Consider the following 23,901-nt stretch of genomic DNA (forward strand, 5'->3'; position numbering starts at 1 on the left):
CTGCTGAGAAACACAAGACAAAATCTACTAAGCACAGGAATATATTTTAATATTCTCTCTCTGCAGAATCACTGGGAATAAATATCGTGGTTATCCGACTCTGAACGAGTTTCCTCTCTTTTCAACAACACTGTAAATTAGTGTTCTATACTCCCTTGAGAAAGTCAAACATCTGTAGTAAAGACATTTTTAATGGTAAAAGGCATATTGTCAATGCCATATGCAGAGGCAGTTGTGAAACAACCATTCGTATTATGAAGTGCTGCACCTAAATCTCTGTGTGCTGGAAGTGACTTGGAAAGTGACTCAAAAGCATGCAATAAATAGCAGAGCGGAAAAGCAGATTGGATTACAATACATACATATTCCCCCTTATATATATCACGCTGGGCATAAAATGGTTCGATTAGCTTTTCAAGCATTCCATCAGTTTTGTTCCATTTCCATCAATGGAGCTGCTTATGTGCCATGTCAAACCTCATGACTGAGTACAGTTATCTAACTGAGCCCACTTTGAATCTCACATTATGATGAATCTGGCCCCTTCATCATTGTACTTAATGTATGAAACCCAGTCGTGCTGAGTCTCAGACTGTTTTTAAATAAAGACCGGCGTTTCAGTTATTCTGGAAGAGTTTATGTTTAATGAGCCTCCACTTATTGTTTATGAGTTTGTGAAATGCCTGAAGACACTTCTGGCATGAAACTTATGTTAAACAGGAAGAAAGCCTATACTGATTGCGAAAACGGAACCTGTGAGATCAGTGATGCAGTGATAGGTACAAATTGTGCCATGCTTCAGTATTATCAAAATTCCTCTAAACTTGTCTTGTTGAAGAGAAATGCACAGAGGTGTGAGGAAGGGCCTCCCAACTGTCCAGACAGAAAAGTGTTTGATAATATCTAATTCCACAGTTCTGCGTGTAGGGAAACTATCAATTAAAGTCAGGGAAGTCTTTTTTCCACAGGAAAGGAGACGGAGGGCAGAGGTTATGTCTCAGTGAGGGCTAAATAAAGGCAGCATATCACATTGATTTCAAGCTTCAAATCCAGGACAGCCTCTAATCGAATTTCTAAATAGAATTGTGCTTCTGAAAGCAGTCCTGATGGTGAAGGACTTATCTATATTCAAAACATGTGTATGCTGTCTTATTTTAGAACTATGGGCAGTTTACAAAAATGAACAAAACACTAAACAATAGCAGTACAAAGTTCAAAAAGAAAGATCAGATAAAAGTGCAATTAAAAGTTGCAGAGTTTATGCATTTTTTGTCAGCGTTGGGGGAAATCCAAACCACCTATGGCTCCTTTTTCCATTTATGGGCCAAGTAGGTAATTTTGCTCAGCACCCTAGGCCTGCCTTCCTCCTCCTCACCTGCTGCTGCTGCTGCCTTCTCCTGCATTGCCACAGAAGCTCCCTCGTCTCCATCTCAGCTCGCTCCACTTCCTTTAGATCAGAGGTGGGGAACCTCCAGCCAGGGAGCCAATTGGGAGTTCCCTGGGAGTCTAAGGTGGCCCACGATGCCATTTTCCCTAAACCATGTCCATCTGTCAACCAGCCGATTGTGCACCACTTGTGCAGCATTCAAGGGATTTTTCCCCAAGGTAGTTGGTGTTTCCAAAAGGTATCTTTCCCCCTCCTTTTTGATCAGAATGGGAGGAAGATCTGTCCTTCAAAGGACATCTTTCCTCTCCTCCCCTCCCAGTTGGGACTTCAAAGCATAGTATCAGCTGATTGACAAGGGGGAAGCGCCACCCACCTGTCAAATTTGGCCCACCAACAGGTGAGGAGATAAGGATCTGACCCACTGGTCAGAAAAGATCCACCATTCCTGCTTTAGATGGTCCAGTGTCTTCTGCATCTCCATGTTTCTTTTACCCCTTCCTTAGAATTTCTCTAACTCTCAAATTAGGGCTGATCCCAGAGAGGAGTGGAGAAGCAGGCAGGACAGAGTTCAGCTGGTGAGATGGGAGGGCAGGAAAATAATCTGATCTAGGCCCCAGGCCAAGTTGTCCATCCCTACTCTACTGAGGGGGAAAATCTTGTACTGCATAAAAACCCATGGAAATTGCCGTCAGTTTTCAACTCAATACATCCCAGATGCATATTTTTGAAGTAATATAAATCATGCTGTCTCCTAGTCACAACACATACCTTAAGGTGGGTAAAATCAGTTCTAAATTTTTGTATAGTACTGCTCCAAGAACAAATACGGTGGATTCATCTAGATCTAAAATGAAAGTGGGGAAGAGAGGGAAAACAGTGTGTACGTTAAATTTCTTGCCTTTCCAACATAGTCAGCATATGGGTACGTGAAAGGGTATTTATCATTGTGGAAGAAGTTCTATCTTTAAAGAAATCATCATCGCAATGCGAAATATATTTCCAAGTATGCTGTCATAAAAATGTAATATGATATATTAGGGTGCGGGGAGGGAAAGGTCTCTACAATTGGAACATCTCACAAGATTTAAAGCACTCAGAAGGCTGGCTGTTTTGTGAGATTCATCATTGGCCGCTAAACCGTACCAGCATTTCATGATATATTCTGCCCTGATTATGAAAGATCCATAGGAGTTATTTTTAGAGGACTTCCCCCACCCCCTTTAACACTGAAGAGGATTTCCACAGCAGCAATTTGGCTATTGTATTCTAATTCTGAAATATCAAGCCAATGCATATTGCCTTAGGAAAGTCACTGTAGGAGCCAGTCTCTACACTAACGCCCACCCCTGAATGGAAGGTGTTTCACACATTATGCAACAAGAAACCTGGTTTTGGCACAAAGGATGTACTCAACAGGAAGCCACAGTGAATCTCAGTTGCCTGTCAAGTATACCTGCATGATGCCAAGATTTATTTGTATTCATACTACACATTTTTAGATGTATGCGCTATACTCCTAGCAATGTAAGGTAAGTCTGTGTGTGGAAAAGGGATAACCATGGGTCTCATAAGAGCCCTCTCCTCACCTCCTGTCCTCCCAGCTGTCCCTCATTTATGTAATGTATGTACAGTGTACCTTGGTTCTTGAATGGCTTGGCTCCTGAACAAATTGGCTCCCAAACGCTACAAACCCTGGTTTGTTCTGGTTTGCAAACGTTTTTCGGAAACTGACCATCCAACACGGTTTCCGTTTGAGTGCAGGAAGCTCCTGCAGCCAATTGGAAGCTGCGCCTTGGTTTTCGAACACTTTCGGGAGTCGAACGGACTTCTGAAATGGATTAACTTTGAGAACCAAGGTACCACTGTATGCAGAAGACAATAATGATCTCTGTGTACTTTAAAATGGGAGGTTATTACAAAGCTTCTGTAAAGTCAAAACAAAAAAAAATTCCTTCCAGTAGCACCTTAAAGACCAACTAAGTTAGTTCTTGGTATGAGCTTTCGTGTGCATGCACACTTCTTCAGATACACAGATACACTGCTTCTGTAAAGTGATAGGCCCAACCTCTGTCTTCTCCTAAGAAAATATAAGGACAAGCGCTCTTTTAGTTTTTACCTGTTGACATAGGGGTGAAGATGTTTTTTGGAATGACAACCCTATCTTCTGAGTTTCGTGCCCAGTCGACCATTCCTTTCCTTCCTTTCATGGGGAAATTGATGTCTGTGAGGACAGATGCCGCAGGAAGCTTCTGAATGCTGGCCACTATTAAGAAAAAGAATAAAAGAAGGGGGAGGGGAATCAAAAGAACACTTGCTTTAACCTTCACGGCAGTAGCACTGAGAAAAGATCACACTAGTAAATTTTGACTATGAGGAAAAAGGGGTTAATAAAAAGTTTTAGAGGGTTATATTTCAAATAATAATTAAAAATAATGTGTGCAGTGTAGATGTTTGCTCTGAAGTGAGCACCATCAAATGCAATGGGACGGACTCACAGGTAAGTGTGCATAGCATTGCAGCCTTATAAGGATATGAACCATGAAGAAGACAAGCTTATACGTGACTAATAGTCTGTGGATGGATGTTGTGGCCTTGATTCTCTCGCTTGTCAGCCAGGTTCAATATCTTAGCAGGGATTATTCTCTCTGTTGGCTCCTGCCCTGAAACTCACATGGAAGGACATAGCGGAGCTCTTTCTTCAGAGCATATTCTGAACTGATTAAAAATGACAGAACTAGGGAGAGGATGTTGCGAATTGCTTGGGGAGATATAACTTCTGGAACCAGGCTAATGAAGCAATAACAATGCCGATATCCCTTGCACAGGCCTAATAAGATTTGAAAACAAGCCCCATTAAGTAGATTGACATATTAGCAGTCTGTAGTCTTTTTCTGCACAAAGCAAAAAAAAACCCAGCAACCAACAGCTCACAAGCCATTTCCCATTACTCCTCACTGTGAAATGTAATTATTACTGTTTTATTACTCTCTTGCACAGCACATTTGGTGAGCGAAGTTCCATGGAAACTTTTTTTTAAAATTTACCTTCACAACGACCCTTTGAGGCAGGTAACTGATATGTCCAATTTACAAATGGGGAAGTGAGAAACTGAACTGACGGATTGTTAATTGCCCAAAAATTATTATTTATTCTTATTTATACAGCACCAGCATGGAGTTATGCAGAGTACATTCATGGCACAGTGGGAGATAACTTCGAGGTTTCCCTTCCCCAACTCCACCGGCTCACTGATAATAGTTGTAGGATTTATCATTATCATTATTATTTTGCTGAATAGAGAGGCCCGCTAGGTGCCTACTTTGATCTCTTTTCAGTGCCAGGCACATCATGTTTGGTTTGTCACGCTTTGTAAAACTGATATTAATGTAGTTTCATTATCTAGTATTTTAAACCTGCTTTTGGCAGTGCAGTGGTACCTCGGGTTAAGAACTTAATCTGTTCTGGAGGTCTGTTCTTAACCTGAAACTGTTCTTAACCTGAAGGACCACTTTAGCTTTTGTTGTGTTTCTCTTACTAGCTTTACATCAGGCAGAGGGGCTGGGTGATTCGGCTTGGGTGGAGCAGGGTTCAATCAGCCGAGATCAACAAAGTGTTTTGTCTGTACTTCCTTCTTCTGCCCCAGCAAGGCTGTGGGCGCGATGGAAGCCCCGCTACTCCACAAAGCACTCCAAGGCAGGGGGATAAGAGTAAAAAAAAACTTTTAAAACTAAAATAAACTTTTAAAATAACAATTTTACTTATTTTTAATTACAGTGCAATTTTATGTCTGCTTATATGCTGGTATAAATCCCAAGTGGCCTCTACAGTGGAGGGAAGTTGCTTAAAGTTAATCAAAAGATGAACTTTAAATTAATTTTAAACCTAATTTCCAACCAGCATATCAAGGCAACAGCAGTGCAGGTGCTTCCCTGGGCCACACCATCCAGAATGCCTTGCTCTGAGTCCCAGAGTGATGCAGGCAGGAGAAGTGGCAGAGCTACCACCCAGCTCAGGTGGGCTAATGTCTTGCACCAGCACCACTAATATTGATTTCCTTTACCTCTGCCTCCTCTGTGAAACTCTGACTGCTATTCCAAGCCAGTTGCACTGCCCAAAAGCTAGTAAGAGCACCACTGTGTCACCAGTTTTTTCTTTCTATTGGCCAACAGCAGGAATTGGAAGCAGAACTGCACCTCAGCAAAACAAAACAAAACAAAACCCGAAAAAAATGAAGCAAAAAGCCCCAAGGCCTCTCTGGCAGCTCAGTCATATAATAATAATTTAATAATTTATTATTTATGCCCCGCCCTTCTGGCTGGGTTTCCCAGCCAGTCACTTGCAACCATCCTTGGCTTCAATGATTCAAGCCTCCTACAAGCACTTTCCCCATATATTCCTTGCAAACTCAAATGCCTCTTCATGTGGAAAGGCTAAGACCCCTTCACATCCCCCACCCCCATCAAAAGCAGTGAAAAACAGGATTCTCAACTCACATAGCATTCAAATTATCTGTTCATCCGTGCAACCCTTAACCTCTCTCGACACACACAAACAGAACTGACACCAGCACCCACAGTCCTAAGAACCTTCACTTGCCCAACCCAGAAATCGTCTTACTCCATCTGTATCCAATCTCTCAGTAGAGACAGCTTTCTTTATTACAAAATTAATTCTGTTTAGTGAGCAAGCAGCTGTGCAGTTGCATCAGTTGAGCTCTTGATATGGTTTGCTAAGAGAGCGAAGGTGTGCATTTAACATGTATCATCATTAGATATAAGTGAAAGTAGAATGCACCCTTTAATCCTCCCCCCCCCCCAAAAAAACCTAGCCAGGCTGAAAAGGCATAATTCAACAGGGCAGATGGAAGGGTGGGGAAAGAGCGTGTTGCCACACAGAGATAGGAGGGTGGTCAAGGTCTATGAAGACACCAGTAAAAGTGTTTTAGCTGCATTATTTCATTTTCAAGGTGCTTTCCCCTCATATCTCTGCAGCCAGGTGACCCAAACCAGGTTCCCAAGACTGAATACAACAACAAACTAGTTAGTGTAAAGTGTAAGGTGATATTTATGAAACAACTTCAATACATTCAATACAGTGTCAACACATGCTTTATATTCCGGGTTTGCTGATCCCCAACAAGCTGTGGTTAGTAAACCTGGGCAGGTATGGATGTACAAATGAAACAGAGTTGAGGTAAACAAATTATAGTTTAGCATTCCACCGGAACCTGGAAATTGTATTGAATGGGGAACTTTATGTAGTAACTATATTTAGGATGTACTAAAGTCCTGAACACAACTTACCAGTGAGTAAGTTCTATTGAACACTGGGGTCTTTCTTCTGAGAAAACATGCATAGGATTGTGCTGTTAAATTTGCAAAACCCAGCATGCTATTACAGTAAAATCAAACACGTAAACACATACCGGCACGCCATAGTTCCAAATGCAAATATGGAATATTAGTTTTTAATGAGAGTGCTCATCCACTTATCTGTTATCATTGTGACAAGAGTGGAAAATAGCACAATTACGGTAATAGCAGGCCCGAGCTGAAAAGGGTAAGCTGAAATTTTGTTTACTCACCCCCTCCATTTTTTAAAAAATAATAATGCCTTTGTTATATAGAAATCACTGTTATTGTGGCTTTAACAATCTGAGCATGATACCATGGCAACATTGCCTATTTCAAGTAAGATTCAGGCTACTTCTAAGCCTCCAACAGTCCTATGTACCATTATTCACATTCATACAGATGATAAACAATCTGCTCAGAGCCCCATTTCTAATGCGAGCCAGAGCGATAATTGTTTTTTTGCACACCGCTTTTTCTAATCATTTTACAAGAAGGCTAATAGAGTTCATGCCATTTGTACACAGGCAATGATGTGCATAACCAATTTACTACAAGTGCCCCAGAGAGGGGCAAGAGAGAGACAACAGGGACACCTTTAAAAGCAGTCACAACAGAAAAATTATGGTACGGAACCTCTCATAAGCCGATTTCATTTTAAAGGAAATTGTAATTCAAATAGAGGCAAGGATTCAAATTAAGGTATCAGTTCTACAGATCTTGTTCTACACTGCTTGACAACTGGCTCTCAGTCTCAAATTAACCCGGTTATGTATTATAGCATCACTTTAGAAAGGCTACATTTAAGGCTCTTTCAAGCTTTTATTGTGTGAGAGTACTGTGGAAAGTCAAATTCCAATAGGTAGCACTTTATCACATCAATCCCAGCCTCTTCTGCATTTCAGAAAACAATTGCATGCTTCCGGGAGGGGGGGCATTCAGTACAGCCAGGCTCCCACTGACTGAATGGTACCCAGACATCAGTGTTCAGGGCTCAGACTTTACCTTTCAAAGGACTGGCATCATGTAAGCAGACTGATCCATCAGAGCCAGTTGGATTCAGGGTTCTACTCTATTACCTGATCAGGGCAGTGGAGGCACATAGCTTTTAAGACCAAACAGTAGCACCAGCAGAAAACCAGAGATAATTTACTCCATAAGAACTGGGGAGCAGTGGTTGGAAGCAGTTTATGGCATGTATTAAAGGGATGAACTAGACATTTATTGATTTTATAACATATTCCTGCATTGGCAAAACAGTGTATGTTTAAAGGGGGAAACTGGACAAGATTCATATTTCACATGGGGTAAGATCAGCACAAGTTTTCCCTAGCTCCTAAATAAAGATTTAACTAGTCTTCATTATTTATGCTAGAACAGAAGTAATGGGTTTGTTCTGCATATACAAAACAGACAAATCACTTTGCATTAAGGGTTCACAATAAGCAGTTATGCAAGAATGCCTATATAAATGAGAGACATAAAACAGCTAAATATGGTATATTTAATTAAAATGTTAGTTATTTCAGATCTGCTGCATGTTCTTGTCTCAAATTAGGGGATTTAGACTATCCATTAGTGTGTAGGCTAAAACAAAAATTGGGTGTGATTATATTATCCAGATTTGGTATCTTGTTACCTAACTCCACAAGGAACAATGAAAAATGTTGGGGAAGATTATCATACCTGAAATATAGTTCAATTCAACCGAACAAATAAATAAATAAGTAAATAAGTGTCCTATGAATCATACCTTCAGGGAACAACAGTCTGAAATGTTTCTTTTTATCTATTAAATTTAAAATAATAAAGTGTCTTGCAGCACTTTAAAGACTAATTTATTATGGAATAACATTTTGTGGATGAGGTGTATTCCTCAGTTGGCAAGTATGTGTGTTTGCATTATACATGCATGCACGCGCGCGCACACACACACACACACACACACACGGTGGGTGGATTGTAAATAAATGTCTCAAGATGCAAAAAACCACAGCTTTAATTGAAGTTAAAGTTTAACTGAAGTTTAAAATGTATGCAATACTGGCCAACTGAAAACAATACTTCACGCACCTGATAAAGTAGGATCTAACCCATAAAGGCTTTTGTCATAATAAATCAGGGCTAGTCCAAGACATTTGTTGCAAACCCTTCTTTGCAGGGCAGGGAGACACAATATTCAAATATTCAGATGCTCCCTTTGTTTGAAATACCCCTCTCTTCTCCCCTCCCACATTCCCTGAGCAACTGGGCTCTGCAATACATTTTCAAGGACTGGAGGAAAAGAGTACAGAGGGCAAAATTAAATCTGCCACATAACTCCTAAGACAGAGTTGCATTTGTGAAACACAAATTTATTTTTAATTATATCATGTTGCCTACTGGTGAGAGAGTGATGGGGCTGTGTCCTCTGAAGGCCAATTCACACAAACACTGAGCTAATGATGGCCTCTTTAAAATGAACTTTTAATTGCATAGGGACAACTTTTCTTCAAATTCTGTGTGCTGTGGAACGCACTAAGGCTGCATCCTAAGTGCACATACTAGTATGTAAATCACGAAGGACTTCAAAATACTTCTGGGTTAATATGCTTAAGATCATATTGTGCTTCACACATGCCATAGACATGACTTAAAACCATGCCTGGTTAAAATAGGACCTCTCTCTTTCTCTGTATGTACACAGCATGACATAGTAGAACATGTAAAGCACAAGACAATGTGTGTCTACTCAGAAGTAAGTTCTGTTGACTTCAATAAACCCTACTCCCAGGTAAGTGTGCACAGAATTGCATTTTTAGTCTTTTAAGGTGCCATAAGACTCTTGGTTGTTTTTACACAGATACCACCCTCTAGAAGTTTTGATTTCTGAGAGTATTTTTAATTTAGTCTGTATCCAACCTGTAGTAAAAGAGTAAAAAGCTGTAGTACCAGATTAAATAAATAAATAAATAAATAAATAAAAAATAAAAAATAAAAATAATTTATTATTTATACCCCGCCCATCTGGCTGGGCCTCCCCAGCCACTCTGGGCGGCTTCCATAAAAACCAAAAATACAGTAAAATATCACACGTTAAAAACTTCCCTGAACAGGGCTGCCTTAAGATGTCTTCTGAATGTGAGGTAGTTGTTTATCGCTTTGACATCTGCTGGAAGGGCGTTCCACAGGGTGGGCGCCACTACCGAGAAGGCCCTCTGCCTGGTTCCCTGTAGCTTTGCTTCTCGCAATGAGGGAACCGCCAGAAGGCCCTCGGCGCTGGACCTCAGCGTCCGGGCAGAATGATGGGGGTGGAGACGCTCCTTCAGGTATACTGGACCGAGGCCGTTTATGGCTTTAAAGGTCAGCACCAACACTTTGAATTGTGCTCGGAAACATACTGGGAGCCAATGTAGGTCTTTATATGGTCTCGGCGGCCGCTCCCAGTCACCAGCCTAGCTGCCGCATTCTGGATTAGTTGTATAAATAAATAAATGCAGTTTAATCCCGTTCTTCAAAATGCCCCTGGTTTGTCTCTCTCCTACCCACTCTATTGCTCATGTTGATGAGGCCTGTAGATCTGTAGGTCTGCCACCCTCCAGAGAATCACCATTATTGCATATTATTATTATTATTATTATTATTATTATTATTATTATTATTCCTCTAAAAGTGTATTTCTTGAGTCATATTTTGCATGTACAATAGACAGCCATTTCAGAGACATAAAAAGATAAATCAGTGTATTTAAATTCTGCATCCCTCCATAGTATATGCTCACTTCTTTTATGGAATACAAACGATCAGTTCGTCCCAGTCACCCAGATGTCCAGAGAGCAAGATTCTTTGTGGCAGATAATCAAAGCACCAGATGGATAGACTAATGTGTAATATTCATAGGAAGGAGATGCCTTGTATTCATTAAATTATGCCCCGTCATGCTATCCTATTGGGACCTCAAATAATAATGCAGCACTAAACATTAAATTAAAACTAGGACAAAGTCTCAACAAAGCCAACAACAGAGTATCATTACAATGATTTGTGATGTTCAGAGCTGTGCGCCAATTATGTATCCAGAATGGTACATGTATCCAGAGGGAGGTCTCGGTAGACTTATTTATTAAATTAATATTCCATCCTTCCTTCCAAAGGACCCTCAACTCTGGGGCATCCAAAGAGTTGCTGAAGTATTAAAATAAAAATAAAAATGTCCAACCTCCCAACCTTAAAATTTTTCATTTTTTGGGGGGACAGACCCTAAGGAGAACCCAAAACAGCACAATTAGGACTAGGCACAATCAGCATCCAGAGATGTTGGGAAAAGAAAACCCATGTGCTTCTTTGTGGCAGAGTCACAGAAACCCCTGAGGTGACACCACTGATCAACTACCACATTGGCAAGAGATACTAGTTGAGAAAAATAAGGAGTGCAGAGAGCTAAGAAGGAGAGTGGGAAGTCTAAAGTTCTTTCTCTGCATCTCTTTTACTCTTGTTGATTGCTCAGTTTCTTTCTTTTTCTTTTTTTGCCCTCCTCAGAGAGAAATGGAACAAAGTAACAAGTTGTTTGGCTATGCAAAGAGAGGGTGGAGTTATGGCCATCCTACATTGCAATCCGGGGGGACGCAGGTGGCGCTGTGGGTTAAAGCCTCAGCGCCTAGGGCTTGCCGATCGAAAGGTCGGCGGTTCGAATCCCTGCGGCGGGGTGCGCTCCCGCTGCTCGGTCCCAGCGCCTGCCAACCTAGCAGTTCGAAAGCACCTCCGGGTGCAAGTAGATAAATAGGGACCGCTTACCAGCGGGAAGGTAAACGGCGTTTCCGTGTGCGGCTCTGGCTCGCCAGAGCAGCGATGTCACGCTGGCCACGTGACCCGGAAGTGTCTCCGGACAGCGCTGGCCCCTGGCCTCTTGAGTGAGATGGGCGCACAACCCCAGAGTCTGTCAAGACTGGCCCGTACGGGCAGGGGTACCTTTACCTTTACCTTTACATTGCAATCCACTGATAATACTGCAGAACAAATATGGGGCTGAGGTTGGTTTGGATTCCCAGTTTGAAAAAATCCCATTCCTTGCAGGTTGTTGCAAAGATCACTTGCCCACTCAGACTTTCCCCTGGGCCAAATCAAGTGCACAGTTGCATGCAGGAGGCACTGACTTTCATGCAGACTGGTTGCACTTTCAAAATCTTCAAAAATGAGGCAAGATGATATGCCTTGAAATTGTCCCCTGCCCCCCCCCCCCCGCACTCTGCGATAGGCTTTTCATAATTTATTCTTGCAGATTTGGCCAAGAGGAAGCTGGATCATTTCACAAGTCAATATTTAACAAATTGATGCTTTTAGCTTTATATACAGAGTTCATTTATCTGTCTATCCTTCTGATTCACAGTCAATTCATTTGCCAGCTAAACGATGCTCAAATACCTAAGTGTGAAACAAAATGTCATAGTTTCATATAACTTTCCCCCAGCTTGCCTCATGAGAAGACTGGTGTTTAAGTGGAGGGGTTTTAAGTGCTTTAAGTAGGCAGATGTGCTGTTCCTCTGAGGGTAAACCTGGAATCCAGATGTGTTTCCACTCACTACTCTAATCCTCAATTATTTACCTGGCTCCCTTCAGCCGCTCCAGCCTTAATTAATTGCACAGTTGCTACAATCAGCTTCACAGCCGCCACCACATTTCTATATAAAAACCCAAAGTAACCAACACTGGACTACACTTCAGGATTGCAGTATACTAACTTCACTACCAGGTTCCAGAAGACAGTCACAACATCACAACTTTGCTGAAGCTAAGCAGGTCTGGGTCTGGTCAGTGCCTGGATAGGTGAAACGCATGCTGCTTTGAGATCCATGATGAAAGAAAGGCAGGATATAAAGGCCCGAAAATAAGACCTCCCATATACAGAAAAAAATAATGCATCATTCATGCTGTCTCAGTCATGGTTCCATTCCCTGCAAAATGAGTATACTAATGTTGGTCTCTATCTTCAGCTTCATTAGCATTTACAGAATATTTTTTTTTTAAAAAAAAGCTTACATATCACTCAGCACTACATCAAAATCCCAGATTATTGAATTGTTTTCTGGAGGACAAAATTACTTCTCCACCAGCTAATCCTTGTAAACCTCTGGATGGTGTGACAGCAAGGCTGCTAGAGTTTCAGCACCTCAGACAGCTCCAAGTGTCCAAGGCTGCTTTTACTAAAAACAATTAAACAAGGAGGTAAAGTTAGGAATAGCTGGGTGTAACATAGAATCGTAGAATTGTAGAGTTGGAAGGGACCCCGAAAGTCATTAATTCAACACCCCACAATGCAGGAATCTCAATTAAAGCATCCATGACAGATGACCATCCAACCTAGGAAATAGTCCACCACCTTTCAAGGGAGACTGTTCCCCTATCAATCAGCTCTTATTGTCAAAACGTTCTTCCTGATGCTTAGTTGGAATCTCCTTTCTTGTAACTTGAATTTCCCTCTGCTGCTGTAGGCACTTACCTGTCAGTAAGTCCCACTGAAGTCAGTGCAGCTTACTTCTGAGCAGATACTGTAAGCTTTCCTTGATTATCGTATATAGTCATAGACCTGTAGAGTTGGAAGCGACCACGAGCGTTATCTAGTCCAACCCTCTGTAATGCAGGAATATTTTGCCCAATGTGGGGTTTGTGCTCACAACCTTGAGATTAAGAGTCTCATACTCTACCAACGCAGCTATAGGAATGAACTTCAAACACTAACTTGGGTCTGCTGTCTCTAAATTACCAAGAGAACAAGAGGGCAGGAAAAAACTAAAAAAATGATTTTGTAGAGTCCTGGAAGAGACTTTCTGGAAGCTGCACTACACTTTTGCCTTGTCTTTGGGATCTGCAATTCTGCCACCTCTTAACTGGGCGGTTAAGAAGAATTTTGTATTACTCTTTACCTCCTGTGGTGTGATGTGCTCTCTCTCCCACCACCCACCCCATTCACATTGTATTGTTGTTGTTTTAAAAAAAGAACAGTCAAAAGCAAGATAAACATTTTGTAATATGGGTGTGAATGTTTCCTGGCATGAGTGTTCCTTGTTTCCTGTCTATTTATTTATTAAATTTATACCCCAACCCTTCCTTCCAAAGTAGCCCAGGATGGCATATGGAATGGATAAACATGCACGTTGTGATTCATTAATTGTTACTAGTGCTAAGCTAAATGCAGTGGGTGTTGAAAACAGTTTTGTGCCCCTTCAACCATTCTCCCTGTTGTTGCTTTTTGCGAGGGGGGGGGGGAAAGTCTTAAAAGGTGTTAAAATATTACAGGAAATGAGGATTTACAGATTTTTATTTTTAATGCCAGCATTTATGTACCTTTTTAAGAGGCTTAAAAGGTGCCTCTCAATGCAGTTTAGCACACAAAACACCAGCAGAGTACCAATTATTAGTTTACGCATGTAGCTAAAGGCTTTTCCATGGCTTGCTTTATTACTCCAAATCTATTTGATTTATTCCCTAGAACTTGGAAAAACAGATTGCATTTGTCTGTTAGAGATGCTGTGGGGCCCACTAGCAGATTCTGCTTTATTTTTCTGTATTTATATTTACCTGCTTAGGCTGCCCTTTGACAACTTAACAATACTAGGTTAATTGCTATAATTCGTACCATTATAAAGTACTGCTAAACAGTGATTGGCAGGGAATGGACTCAATATACCATTTAGCCAGACATATGCATTTTCCCCCCTGGACCCAAGTTCTCACATGTGATATGGCGAAAAATGTTTTATATAAACACAGGTAAGATCTCTAAACAAAGTGCCTCTCCCTGCCCACCCCACCCCCCGAACAAAATATCCTGGCTAGTAAATTCACTGAAATCAAAGCAAAAAAATAAAAAAAATGCAAGGCACCTGAATGTTCCAAGAGGCACAGTAAACATTATTATGGAAAATAAAAGCTTTGTTGTCTAAAATACAGGAGATGATTAAAAGATCAAAGCCATTAAGATTGTTGCTTTGAGGGAAGATTTAGTGATCTAAAAATGGTCAGAGAACCAATAGTTACAATATATGTTTCCAGATGTCACCAGTGCAAATTTACTTAATTCATTTGTGATGCTGAGAATCTCTCCACCCCACCACTTATGTGGTTGTCATTAAAATTAACCCATCACTAATGTTCTCTATTAGGTGAACTCTTTACAGCCTGATCATGGCTCTTTATAGTTCAGCAAAGTATTATGCAAAAAGTATAATCTTTTCTGAAGCTTAGAGGCAGAATGGCACAAAGAGAAAATTTCCCTGCCCCACCCCCTCCAAAGAACTCTGTGGTGATGTCATACATTAGTATTAGGACAGGGAATGGATAGGAGGTGGTGACTTGTAACACACACATGCAGGACAGCAACTTGGGTCTTGGAGCTTAATGGTTTAAAAGAGACAGGCACACCCTTACAGTAGCCTCTGGAAATAACAAGGTAAAGAATGGGGATTTGCCCGATAAGATGGCTATGCCCCACTTTTAAAAATTCATTTCATTTATTACATTGTTATTCAATCCTCCCTTCCAAAGGACCCAGAGTAGCTGCCAGGTAACATTTTATTCAGGTGCCATTTAAAGTTAAGGTGATAGAGAAAATAAAGGGTAAATTATCTGAGGAAGCAAAACGCTGTGCTGAGAAAAAGCTACTGAATGGCAAACACAATCTACATACACAGCCGATGCACCTGCAGAGTTATTCACTAAGCTCAGGTTCCAGGGACGAGCTTCAAAATATAACCTGGTCCTGCATAGTTATAAGTTACAGAGACCATTGCAACAATCTTCCATCGCCATGTCTTTTCACAGGTGGCAAACAATAGGCACCATTAAGAACCATTAGGCTCCCTTGTTTCTGCATTCTCTCTCTCTCTCTGTGTATATATAAGAAACTCCAATGAAAATCCCTGTTATTATGCATTTTACATGGCTGTTTATTTGTATATATTTTAAAATTTTAGATATGGATGTTATATGCCGTTTCATGATGGCCTATACTTGTAATGCCTGATAAAGGTTTGGCAATGAAGGGGAGAGGGAGAGAGGGAGAGAAGGAGAGAGGGAGAGAGGGAGAGAGGGAGAGAGGGAGAGAGGGAGAGAGGGAGAGAGGGAGAGAGAGATGCAGTCATCACTGCAGCACTGGTATGGTATAACAAGACCTGTTGAACTTCAAGCCAGGGACCACACTGGGAGGGGGGGCACAGATGTACCAGCACTTAACTGTTATTTCTACGTCCTCAACTTTCCTTGCTAAAGAACCAAAATGGTGTCTGTCTGTGTTGAAAAATTCAGTACGTATAGTTGCTTAAACACAAAACTAGTAGCAAAACCTAGCTGTGCCTGTGCTTCTGGCATGCATATTTTATATCTTAAAAAGGTAAAGGGACCCCTGACTGTTAGGTCCAGTCGTGGACCTCATCTCGCTTTACTAGCTGAGGGAGCCGGTGTTTGTCATGTGGCCAGCATGACAAAGCTGCTTCTGGAGAACCAGAGCAGCGCACGGAAACGCCATTTACCTTCCCGCCTGAGCAGTACCTATTTATCTACTTGCACTTTGACGTGCTTTTGAACTGCTAGGTTGGCAGGAGCTGGAACCGAGCAAGAGGAGCTCACCCTGTCGTGGGGTTTCAAACCACTGACCTTCTGATCAGCACCACCTGCGTCCCTTACACACTTTTATTCTGTTCCAGTCTCATCAGCTGTCAGATTATGACAGGCTACTCCATGTGTAGTTGTTGTCTGCTATGTGGATCCACTTGTGTGACCTGGATTTGCTCTCAAAGAGCAACCACTTGCCTTTCGAAGAAAAATCTCAGGCTGGAAGTTATTCTCTGTATATGAAGGAATGCCAAGCCAAAGATGAGCTGCATAGGAGCAACTTCTCAAATCTAGGCTCAGTGACCGTGTCACAAATGAAGAGATAAAGCAAGTATGAACAACACTTAATGGTCTTATTCACCAAGAATTTAGTTTGGATCCATTCAAACAGGCTTCAAACTTGTAAAGTGGAGAGGGGGGAACCCGTAGCTGTCCAGATATTGTTGGATGCCAACTTCCATCAGCCCCACCCCAGCACACCAAAAGGTCAGCAATAATTGGAATCCAACATCTGGTCCCTGACCCATTCCTGTTGTAAAGTTTGCTTGGTTGCAACCTGGAGATCTGCGCTTGTTTCCTTAAATTGCCCTTTGTGGCAAAGGGATGCTGTTAATGTCCCATATAGGACAGTTGATCTTCTTCTCTTAGTGTGGAATGCACAAACATCAAACTATTTTCTCAATGCATAATTTGGCTTGAGAATCATTAATGCCCTTTTCTGAGCCCATCCACCCTCTAAAATATAGTGAGAGGTGACCAAAGACAGGGCCTTCTTCACTGTGGTCCTCTGCCTTCAGAATTCTCCCCTAGGGAGGTTTGCTGGGTGCCACCCTTGCTTTCTGTTGAGAACCAGGTGAAAATATTCTCATTTGTTCCAGCATTTTAGATCAGTCCATTTTATATTTCCATGCTAGAATGTTACCATTTTACTGTGTTAATGTTTACTGTCTTACAGCAAAAACCCTATAAAGGTCTGCTAAATCCCATTGACTTCAACGAGGCCTATTCCCAGGCAAGTGGGTATGTCACGTATTTTATTATATATTTTTTTCATTTATTTTAATTTTCTGTGGCTAATAAATCTTTTGGATGAAACAACTGTAGCTGTTTTGAACAGGATGTTAAATGACAGGCTATTTATTTTAGAGAGATTGTCATTTTTCTTTGAGTCGCAAACATTGGTAATAATAGTGAAAACATGGTTTGTGTGTCCTGTTATGATTATTTGATTTGGAAATAACGAAAGGATCAAAGCTCCCCGGCACTACCACCACCACCACCACCTTGGAAGCCTGTTGTATTCACATGCCATACTTAGATCCATTCTGCATCATTACGTAGGCAGAATACAAATACAAAAAGGCCTTTCCAGAATTTCCATGTGCATATCATTTGCAAATCATGATCCTGGTTGCTTACCCAGAATAAATCATTCCCCCTGCAGCAAGACAATCAAAAAGCACAATTGCGTTTTGTCACCTTTCTCCAACACATCTTGATTATAGAAATGCTACTTAATAGAAAAGGGTATTTTCCAGCCTTCCACTCTTAAGCCTCCGCACCTCACCTCACACGCAATGGCTATGTTTTATAAGTGTTTACAATGTGACCAATATCTGAATAGTATTTTTTTAAAATAATTCTAAATTAGCTTTCTGTCTCCAACTCCCCAAACATTTAAGTGGTACTTCCTTGGAAGCAAAATAATAACGGCAGCACTCAAGCAGCAAGAATTCATGAAAGATGTTCAAACCCAGCAAAAAGGAGCGGCGATAATGGCCACCTCTGTTTGATCTGATTCCAAAGTAACAGATTGGGAGCAATATGAGATATTGTTAAGGAATTTAATGCAGTCGAGCAGTATCCTCCTCCAAACTACACCTTCAATATAAGCCTAGATTATTTCAATCTTTGAGTTATGGTACAATAATGTGAAAAGAGGCTGATTCCACTTGCATGGCAATGAAGCATCCTTAAAGGGTGTTTGATGATCATCAAGGAGAGAAGTGGGTCTTTTTGCACATTGTGCATAACAAGTTGCCTACAAATGCTTAGAAAACATTTTTGAAAAGACTGCACAGAAAAAGCCACATAAACATTAAACGAGAGGTGGGGGGAAGAAGTATGAGCGGATCATTAGCAAGAAATGATGTACCAGTACCAAAATATTTGATGAAGTTATGTGACAAAACTGAACAATCAATTATATGACTGAGTTTGCTCTAGGACGGAGTAATTATTGCAAACACCTGTTATAATCAGGCTCACTTCTCTTTGTTTCAAAAGAAAAGAAACTAGAGAAGAACAACTGGTGACACAGAAAACGACCTGAATTAATTGGATCATAGAATTGTGGAGTTGTAAGGGACTTCAAGGATCATGTAGTTCATCCCCTTGCCATTCAGGAATCTCAGTTCAGAAAACAATCTATTGAAATGAGGCAAGGGATAAGGATTCCTTCTTCCGGCAGTAGGCTAGAGCTCTCTACTTCCTTCCTGGCTCCTGTTGTGTTTTGCATCTACCTGCCAGAGCCTCAGGCAAATGTTGCAAGTGCTGCAGTTTCTGCATATGACAATGCACTTGTAGGTATGTTGCACCCCATGAAAAAAGGCTTCCCTTTAACATTCATGTCAGGAAGTAAGGCTGCTCCACTTCCCTGTGGGATGGTGTTGTGGCTAGGCCACACACTCTCCCCATGCACCGCGGGGGCGTGGCAGTGCTCCTGCGTCATAGGGGAGTCCCGACAGCGTCACACCCCCAGCCGATCTATCCAGTTGGCCGGAGGCATGGCTTAACATCAAAACCATGTATGTTGCCCTGTCTCTGGTAAATCACTGCCTTTGTTTTGTCTTGGTTTTGCTTTAGTTGAGAAGTTTGGCCTTCAGGAATTAAATCTCTCGAACAGGGAGCAGATTGGCTATAATGCACACACGTGTACATGCACATAGACAGACAGGAAATGCCAGAGCACGGCTTCCCTTCAACTCCCACAACTGCTTGTCCCAACAGTACACGTTGCTGAATGTGTTTGAATTGCAGCTATTCCATAGCACAGTGTTTCCCAACCGGTGTTCCGCGGCACACTAGTGTGCCGCGAGCCGTTGCCTGGTGTGCCGTGGGAGGGAGGCGGGCGAGTCCGGCGGCGAGAGGCGGGGCGGCGGCGGCGAGCACACGCGGGGCGGCGAGCAAGCTCCCTCCCAAATCCCATCGCCGCTCGGCGCTGGTGTTGGCAAGTCTTGCGCACCGGGGGATCTCCCCCCGGGAGCGCAAGGCTTGCGGGCGGCAGCTGGCAGCGCGGAGCACGGGGCGCCCTTCGGAGGGCTCCACATGCTTCGGGCAACAGGCTGCCGCCCCAAGCCTCGCGCGCCCAGCGGGAGCTCCTGCCGGGCGCGCAAGGCTTGCAGACACTCGCCCGAAGCATGGGGAGCCCTCCGGAGGGCTCCCTGTGCTTTGGGCAACAGGCTGCCGCCCCAAGCCTTGCGCGCCTGGCGGGAGCTCCTGCCAGGCGTGCAAGGCTTGCAGACACTCGCCCGAAGCACGGGGAGCCCTCCGGAGGGCTCCCTGTGCTTCGGGCAACAGATGCCACCCCAAGCCTTGCGCGCCTGGCGGGAGCTCCTGCCGGGCGCGCAAGGCTTGCAGACACTCGCCCGAAGCACGGGGAGCCCTCCGGAGGGCTCCCTGTGCTTCGGGCAACAGGCTGCCGCCCCAAGCCTTGCGCGCCTGGCAGGAGCTCCTGCCGGGTGCGCAGGGTTGCAGACACTCGCCCGAAGCACGGGGCACCCTCCGGAGGCCTCCGTGTGCTTCGGGCAACAGATGCCACCCCAAGCCTCGCGCGCCTGGCGGGAGCTCCTGCCGGGCGCGCAAGGCTTGCAGACACTCGCCGAAGCACGGGGCACCCTCCGGAGGGCTCCCTGTGCTTTGGGCAACAGGCTGCCGCCCCAAGCCTCGCGCGCCTGGCGGGAGCTCCTGCCGGGCGTGCAAGGCTTGCAGACACTCGCCCGAAGCACGGGGCACCCTCCGGAGGGCTCCCTGTGCTTCGGGCAACAGGCTGCCGCCCCAAGCCTTGCGCGCCTGCCGGGAGCTCCTGCCGGGCGCGCAAGGCTTGCAGACACTCGCCCGAAGCACGGGGAGCCCTCCGGAGGGCTCCCTGTGCTTCGGGCAACAGGCTGCCGCCCCAAGCCTTGCGCGCTGGGCGGGAGCTCCTGCCGGGCGCGCAAGGCTTGCGGACAGCTTCCTGAAGCCTGGAGAGCGAGAGGGGTCGGTACGCACCGATGCCTCTTGCTCTCCAGGCTTCAGAGAAAGCCTGCATTCGCCCCATAGGACGCACACACATTTCCCCTTTATTTTTGGAGGGGAAAAAGTGCGTCCTATGGGGCGAAAAATACGGTACTTTCTTTGTGTTTATTTGATGCCTATTAAAGAGAGTTACTTTATATATAGTCAATATAGGCACAGAGTTAATTTTTTAAACATTTTCTAATGGTGGTGTGCCTCGAGATTTTTTTCATGAAACAAGTGTGCCTTTGCCCAAAAAAGGTTGGGAAACACTGCCATAGCAAGTGCCACCAGATCCACTGGGAGATTAAACATTCCATTCAACTTTCTTTTTTAAAGCACAAACTCTCACTGTCAATTTTAATGTACAGAAGCTAGAGAATAGCCTTCGGCAAAGTATGTGTGTAAGCACACCACTCAGGCAGAGAGCCTAATGGGGATACAAGGGTCTTAAATGTAACCATGATTCTCTGTTTTTATCTAGGACATGTTGGAAGGTATGGAAGCCAGGTCTAGCAAACAGGATATCAGCAGAAGCCAGACTCCAGTCTACCCTGGTATATATACCATGTAATTTTAGAATAATGTGAACATCCCACTCTATCGACCTTCCATTTTCACACTTGATGGGTGTTTTTTTATTTCCTGGCAATCATGACTAATAAGGAGTGTTAACAATTCTAATGACAATGACGAAATACTGCCTATAGGAAAAGGATGCATATGCATTGCCTTGACTGCATATGTGTTGCAGGAAGAAATTGTAATTCTTATGTAAAAATAATTTAAGTGCCATCCTATAATGCTGCCTTTCATAAGAACAAAAACAAAATGAAACTTTAACATGTTTCTGAACCACATGCCTTCATTTCCTTTTACAGTGCAAAATGGAAACAGCATGATCTAAGATTCAGAAAAATTATTCTGATCCATCTTTCTGGAGCAAAAGAAAACTAGTTATCCTTGGTGTCTTTCTGGACACATAAACATTGAAAACAGAATATGATACTTATTGGTATATACTTCATAAGCACATCCAGATGAAACCCCACTCGGAGCAAGGGCTCCAAATGATTTATAGATATGTATTTAAATTGGGCACTATAATTAATTCACGGAACATAGCTGTGCCCTTGATCTTGTTTTAGCAAAAAGTAGCAGTCCCTGACACAAGCCAAAACACATGCACACAACATACTGTATTGCCAGCTTCGTAAAGCAGCCACAATAACTTCCTAATGCAAGTGTTGTGATTCTGAGCAAACTCTTACTCTGAAACAAGTACTGTCATGGTCAATTCCTAAAAGAAACAATGGTATTTACTGTAGAAATAATGCTCTGGTACCTAAGAGCACAATCCATCTGAGAGTTTTCTGAGTTGTATGCCTAGTTTTGGCTGGACTATGTCTCAACAAAAGTATTTTAATTAAATTAATACCGCTCCTACCACATTTATATCCAACTCCCCCTGCCCCAAAGAGCTTAATATAGTATACATGGTTCTCCCCTCCCCATTTTTATTCTCACAACAACCCTGTGAGGTAGGTAATTTAGGCTGAGAAATGATGATTGGCCCAAGGGCTCCCAATGAACTGCATGGATGGATGGGGATTTGAACTCTCCCAAGGCCCTAGTCCACCACTCTAACCACTACATCACAAACATGCCACATATATTCTGTCATGTCTACTTCTAAAAGTAGTAGTAATTGTTGTTTTTAAAGCGTAAGTGTAAATAACTGACAAAGCAATAACTTTGCTGTTAAGTTTTCAGACGTTCTGCAAATTCACACCTCATTCCTGCAGGCAATTATTGTGAATATGCATGTTAAGTGTATCAGCATTTTAGCTACAGCTGTTTAAGCAACCGGCGTCTCATTTCTCCCACACTATTTTTTTTTTTAATGCCCAGAGACGCAGCTTCTCACCTCTTGTTATTCTGTCATAATCAGTACTTTCAGAACAGTATTTGCCTCAAAATTGATTTTGCTGACCTTCTGAAAATTATGAATAGTGTTTTTCAGTGCCAATTTCACTCTTCCTGAACGACCTCTGATTGGTAGGTATAAGAGCAGACTTCTGCTCTTTTAGCACCACTGAAGCGTTTTATATGATTGGACTTGTTGCTAGGTGCAGTATCTTTAATAACCATTTCCTTTCCTTTTGTTTAGCCTCTCAGATTCTGCTACTACTTATTGATTCTATTAACCTCAGACATCCATTCAAGGGCATTCTAAGTCCTGAACCAGTTGCTTCTCATGTCTGCAGGATTGTCAGAGCACACAGGGAAAGGCTGTGGCAGCAAAGCCTTCTTCATTAGCTACACTACTGCAATGATGTATGGAAATATCCACAGTTTGCGATATGCAGGCTATTTTGTTTTTCTTTAAAAGACCAAACCAAACCCAAACACCTAATAAAAGACAGTGAAGCAATTTGCACCAAGCTCAAATGCCACTGTGAAAAGGCTTCTGCAAGTGTGCAAATTTATTGTGGCAAATCATGCTGGCTGCATCCACCTCCCAACACAGATATGCTTGTTCCTCCAATCAGCATTTTCACGCTGTTTCCAGGAGAAGCATAGGTCCAGTTGACACAGTCAATAGGTGGGAATACTGTTTGTAGGCCAGGGAGTGGACTCCTTGCTAGCTACACTTATGACACACCATGCAGCACTGGATAGAGACCCCTTGATCTCAGCTACAATGTTGCTTGCATGTGGCCATAATGGACATAACTGAATACCATTACTCTCAGGCTGCCAGACAGGATCTCCTGCAATTGTGCAGGCTGGTTACAGTAGTTCAGGAGACCTTGCAATCTTGTTGTGGGCTTCATGCCTGAAGTATGCTGAGAGTGGAGAAAGCCACAACCAAAAGAGGGCACAGCCCTGTCCCCCCGTCTCTCTGTGGCAACCCTCTCTCTTTCTGACCTTCTAGCACTCCCTTTTCTATCTCTGTACCACTGGTGCCATCTCTGGGGTTCCCTGGATGCCTGGGCACCCACAAAATTTCTATTGTGGGTGCCCAGCCATCACTTTGTGCATGCACATGCTCCTCTGCCTCTGTCTGCCACCTGCTGCCTTACCTCCGCTGGCTCTCTGGTGCTGCGGCGGCCAGGGGCGTCACAAGGGGGGAGGCAGTGCGTCCCAGGTGCCATGTCTGGGGAGTTGACAAGAAGGCACCCTGTGGGGTGCTTGCCCCGTCGCCCCCGGGTGCGGCAGCACGAGCAGCCATCGCGCCACCACCGCAGCTGCATGTGGAGGATGCTCACTTCATGTCTGCAGCCGCAAGCAGAGGATACC

At 43.2% G+C, this 23,901-nt stretch overlaps 1 protein-coding gene across 4 annotated transcripts in view; it reads right to left on the reverse strand.

Moving 5' to 3' along the window:
- Nucleotides 1-23,901, reverse strand: part of ADGRB3 (adhesion G protein-coupled receptor B3) — a 452,998-nt gene that overhangs the window by 210,171 nt on the left and 218,926 nt on the right. For all 4 annotated transcript variants that reach the window (XM_081905943.1, XM_081905944.1, XM_081905942.1 and 1 more), the window contains 2 exons: nucleotides 3,504-3,650; nucleotides 2,156-2,231 (listed from right to left, as the gene is read on the reverse strand). In XM_081905943.1, coding sequence (XP_081762069.1) covers nucleotides 2,156-2,231; nucleotides 3,504-3,650 — 223 coding nt within the window. The remainder of the gene's footprint in view (nucleotides 1-2,155; nucleotides 2,232-3,503; nucleotides 3,651-23,901) is intronic.

This window comes from Podarcis melisellensis (genome assembly GCF_964234715.1).
Source record: "Podarcis melisellensis genome assembly, chromosome: 3".
In the NCBI taxonomy this organism is placed as follows: Eukaryota; Metazoa; Chordata; class Lepidosauria; order Squamata; family Lacertidae; genus Podarcis; species Podarcis melisellensis.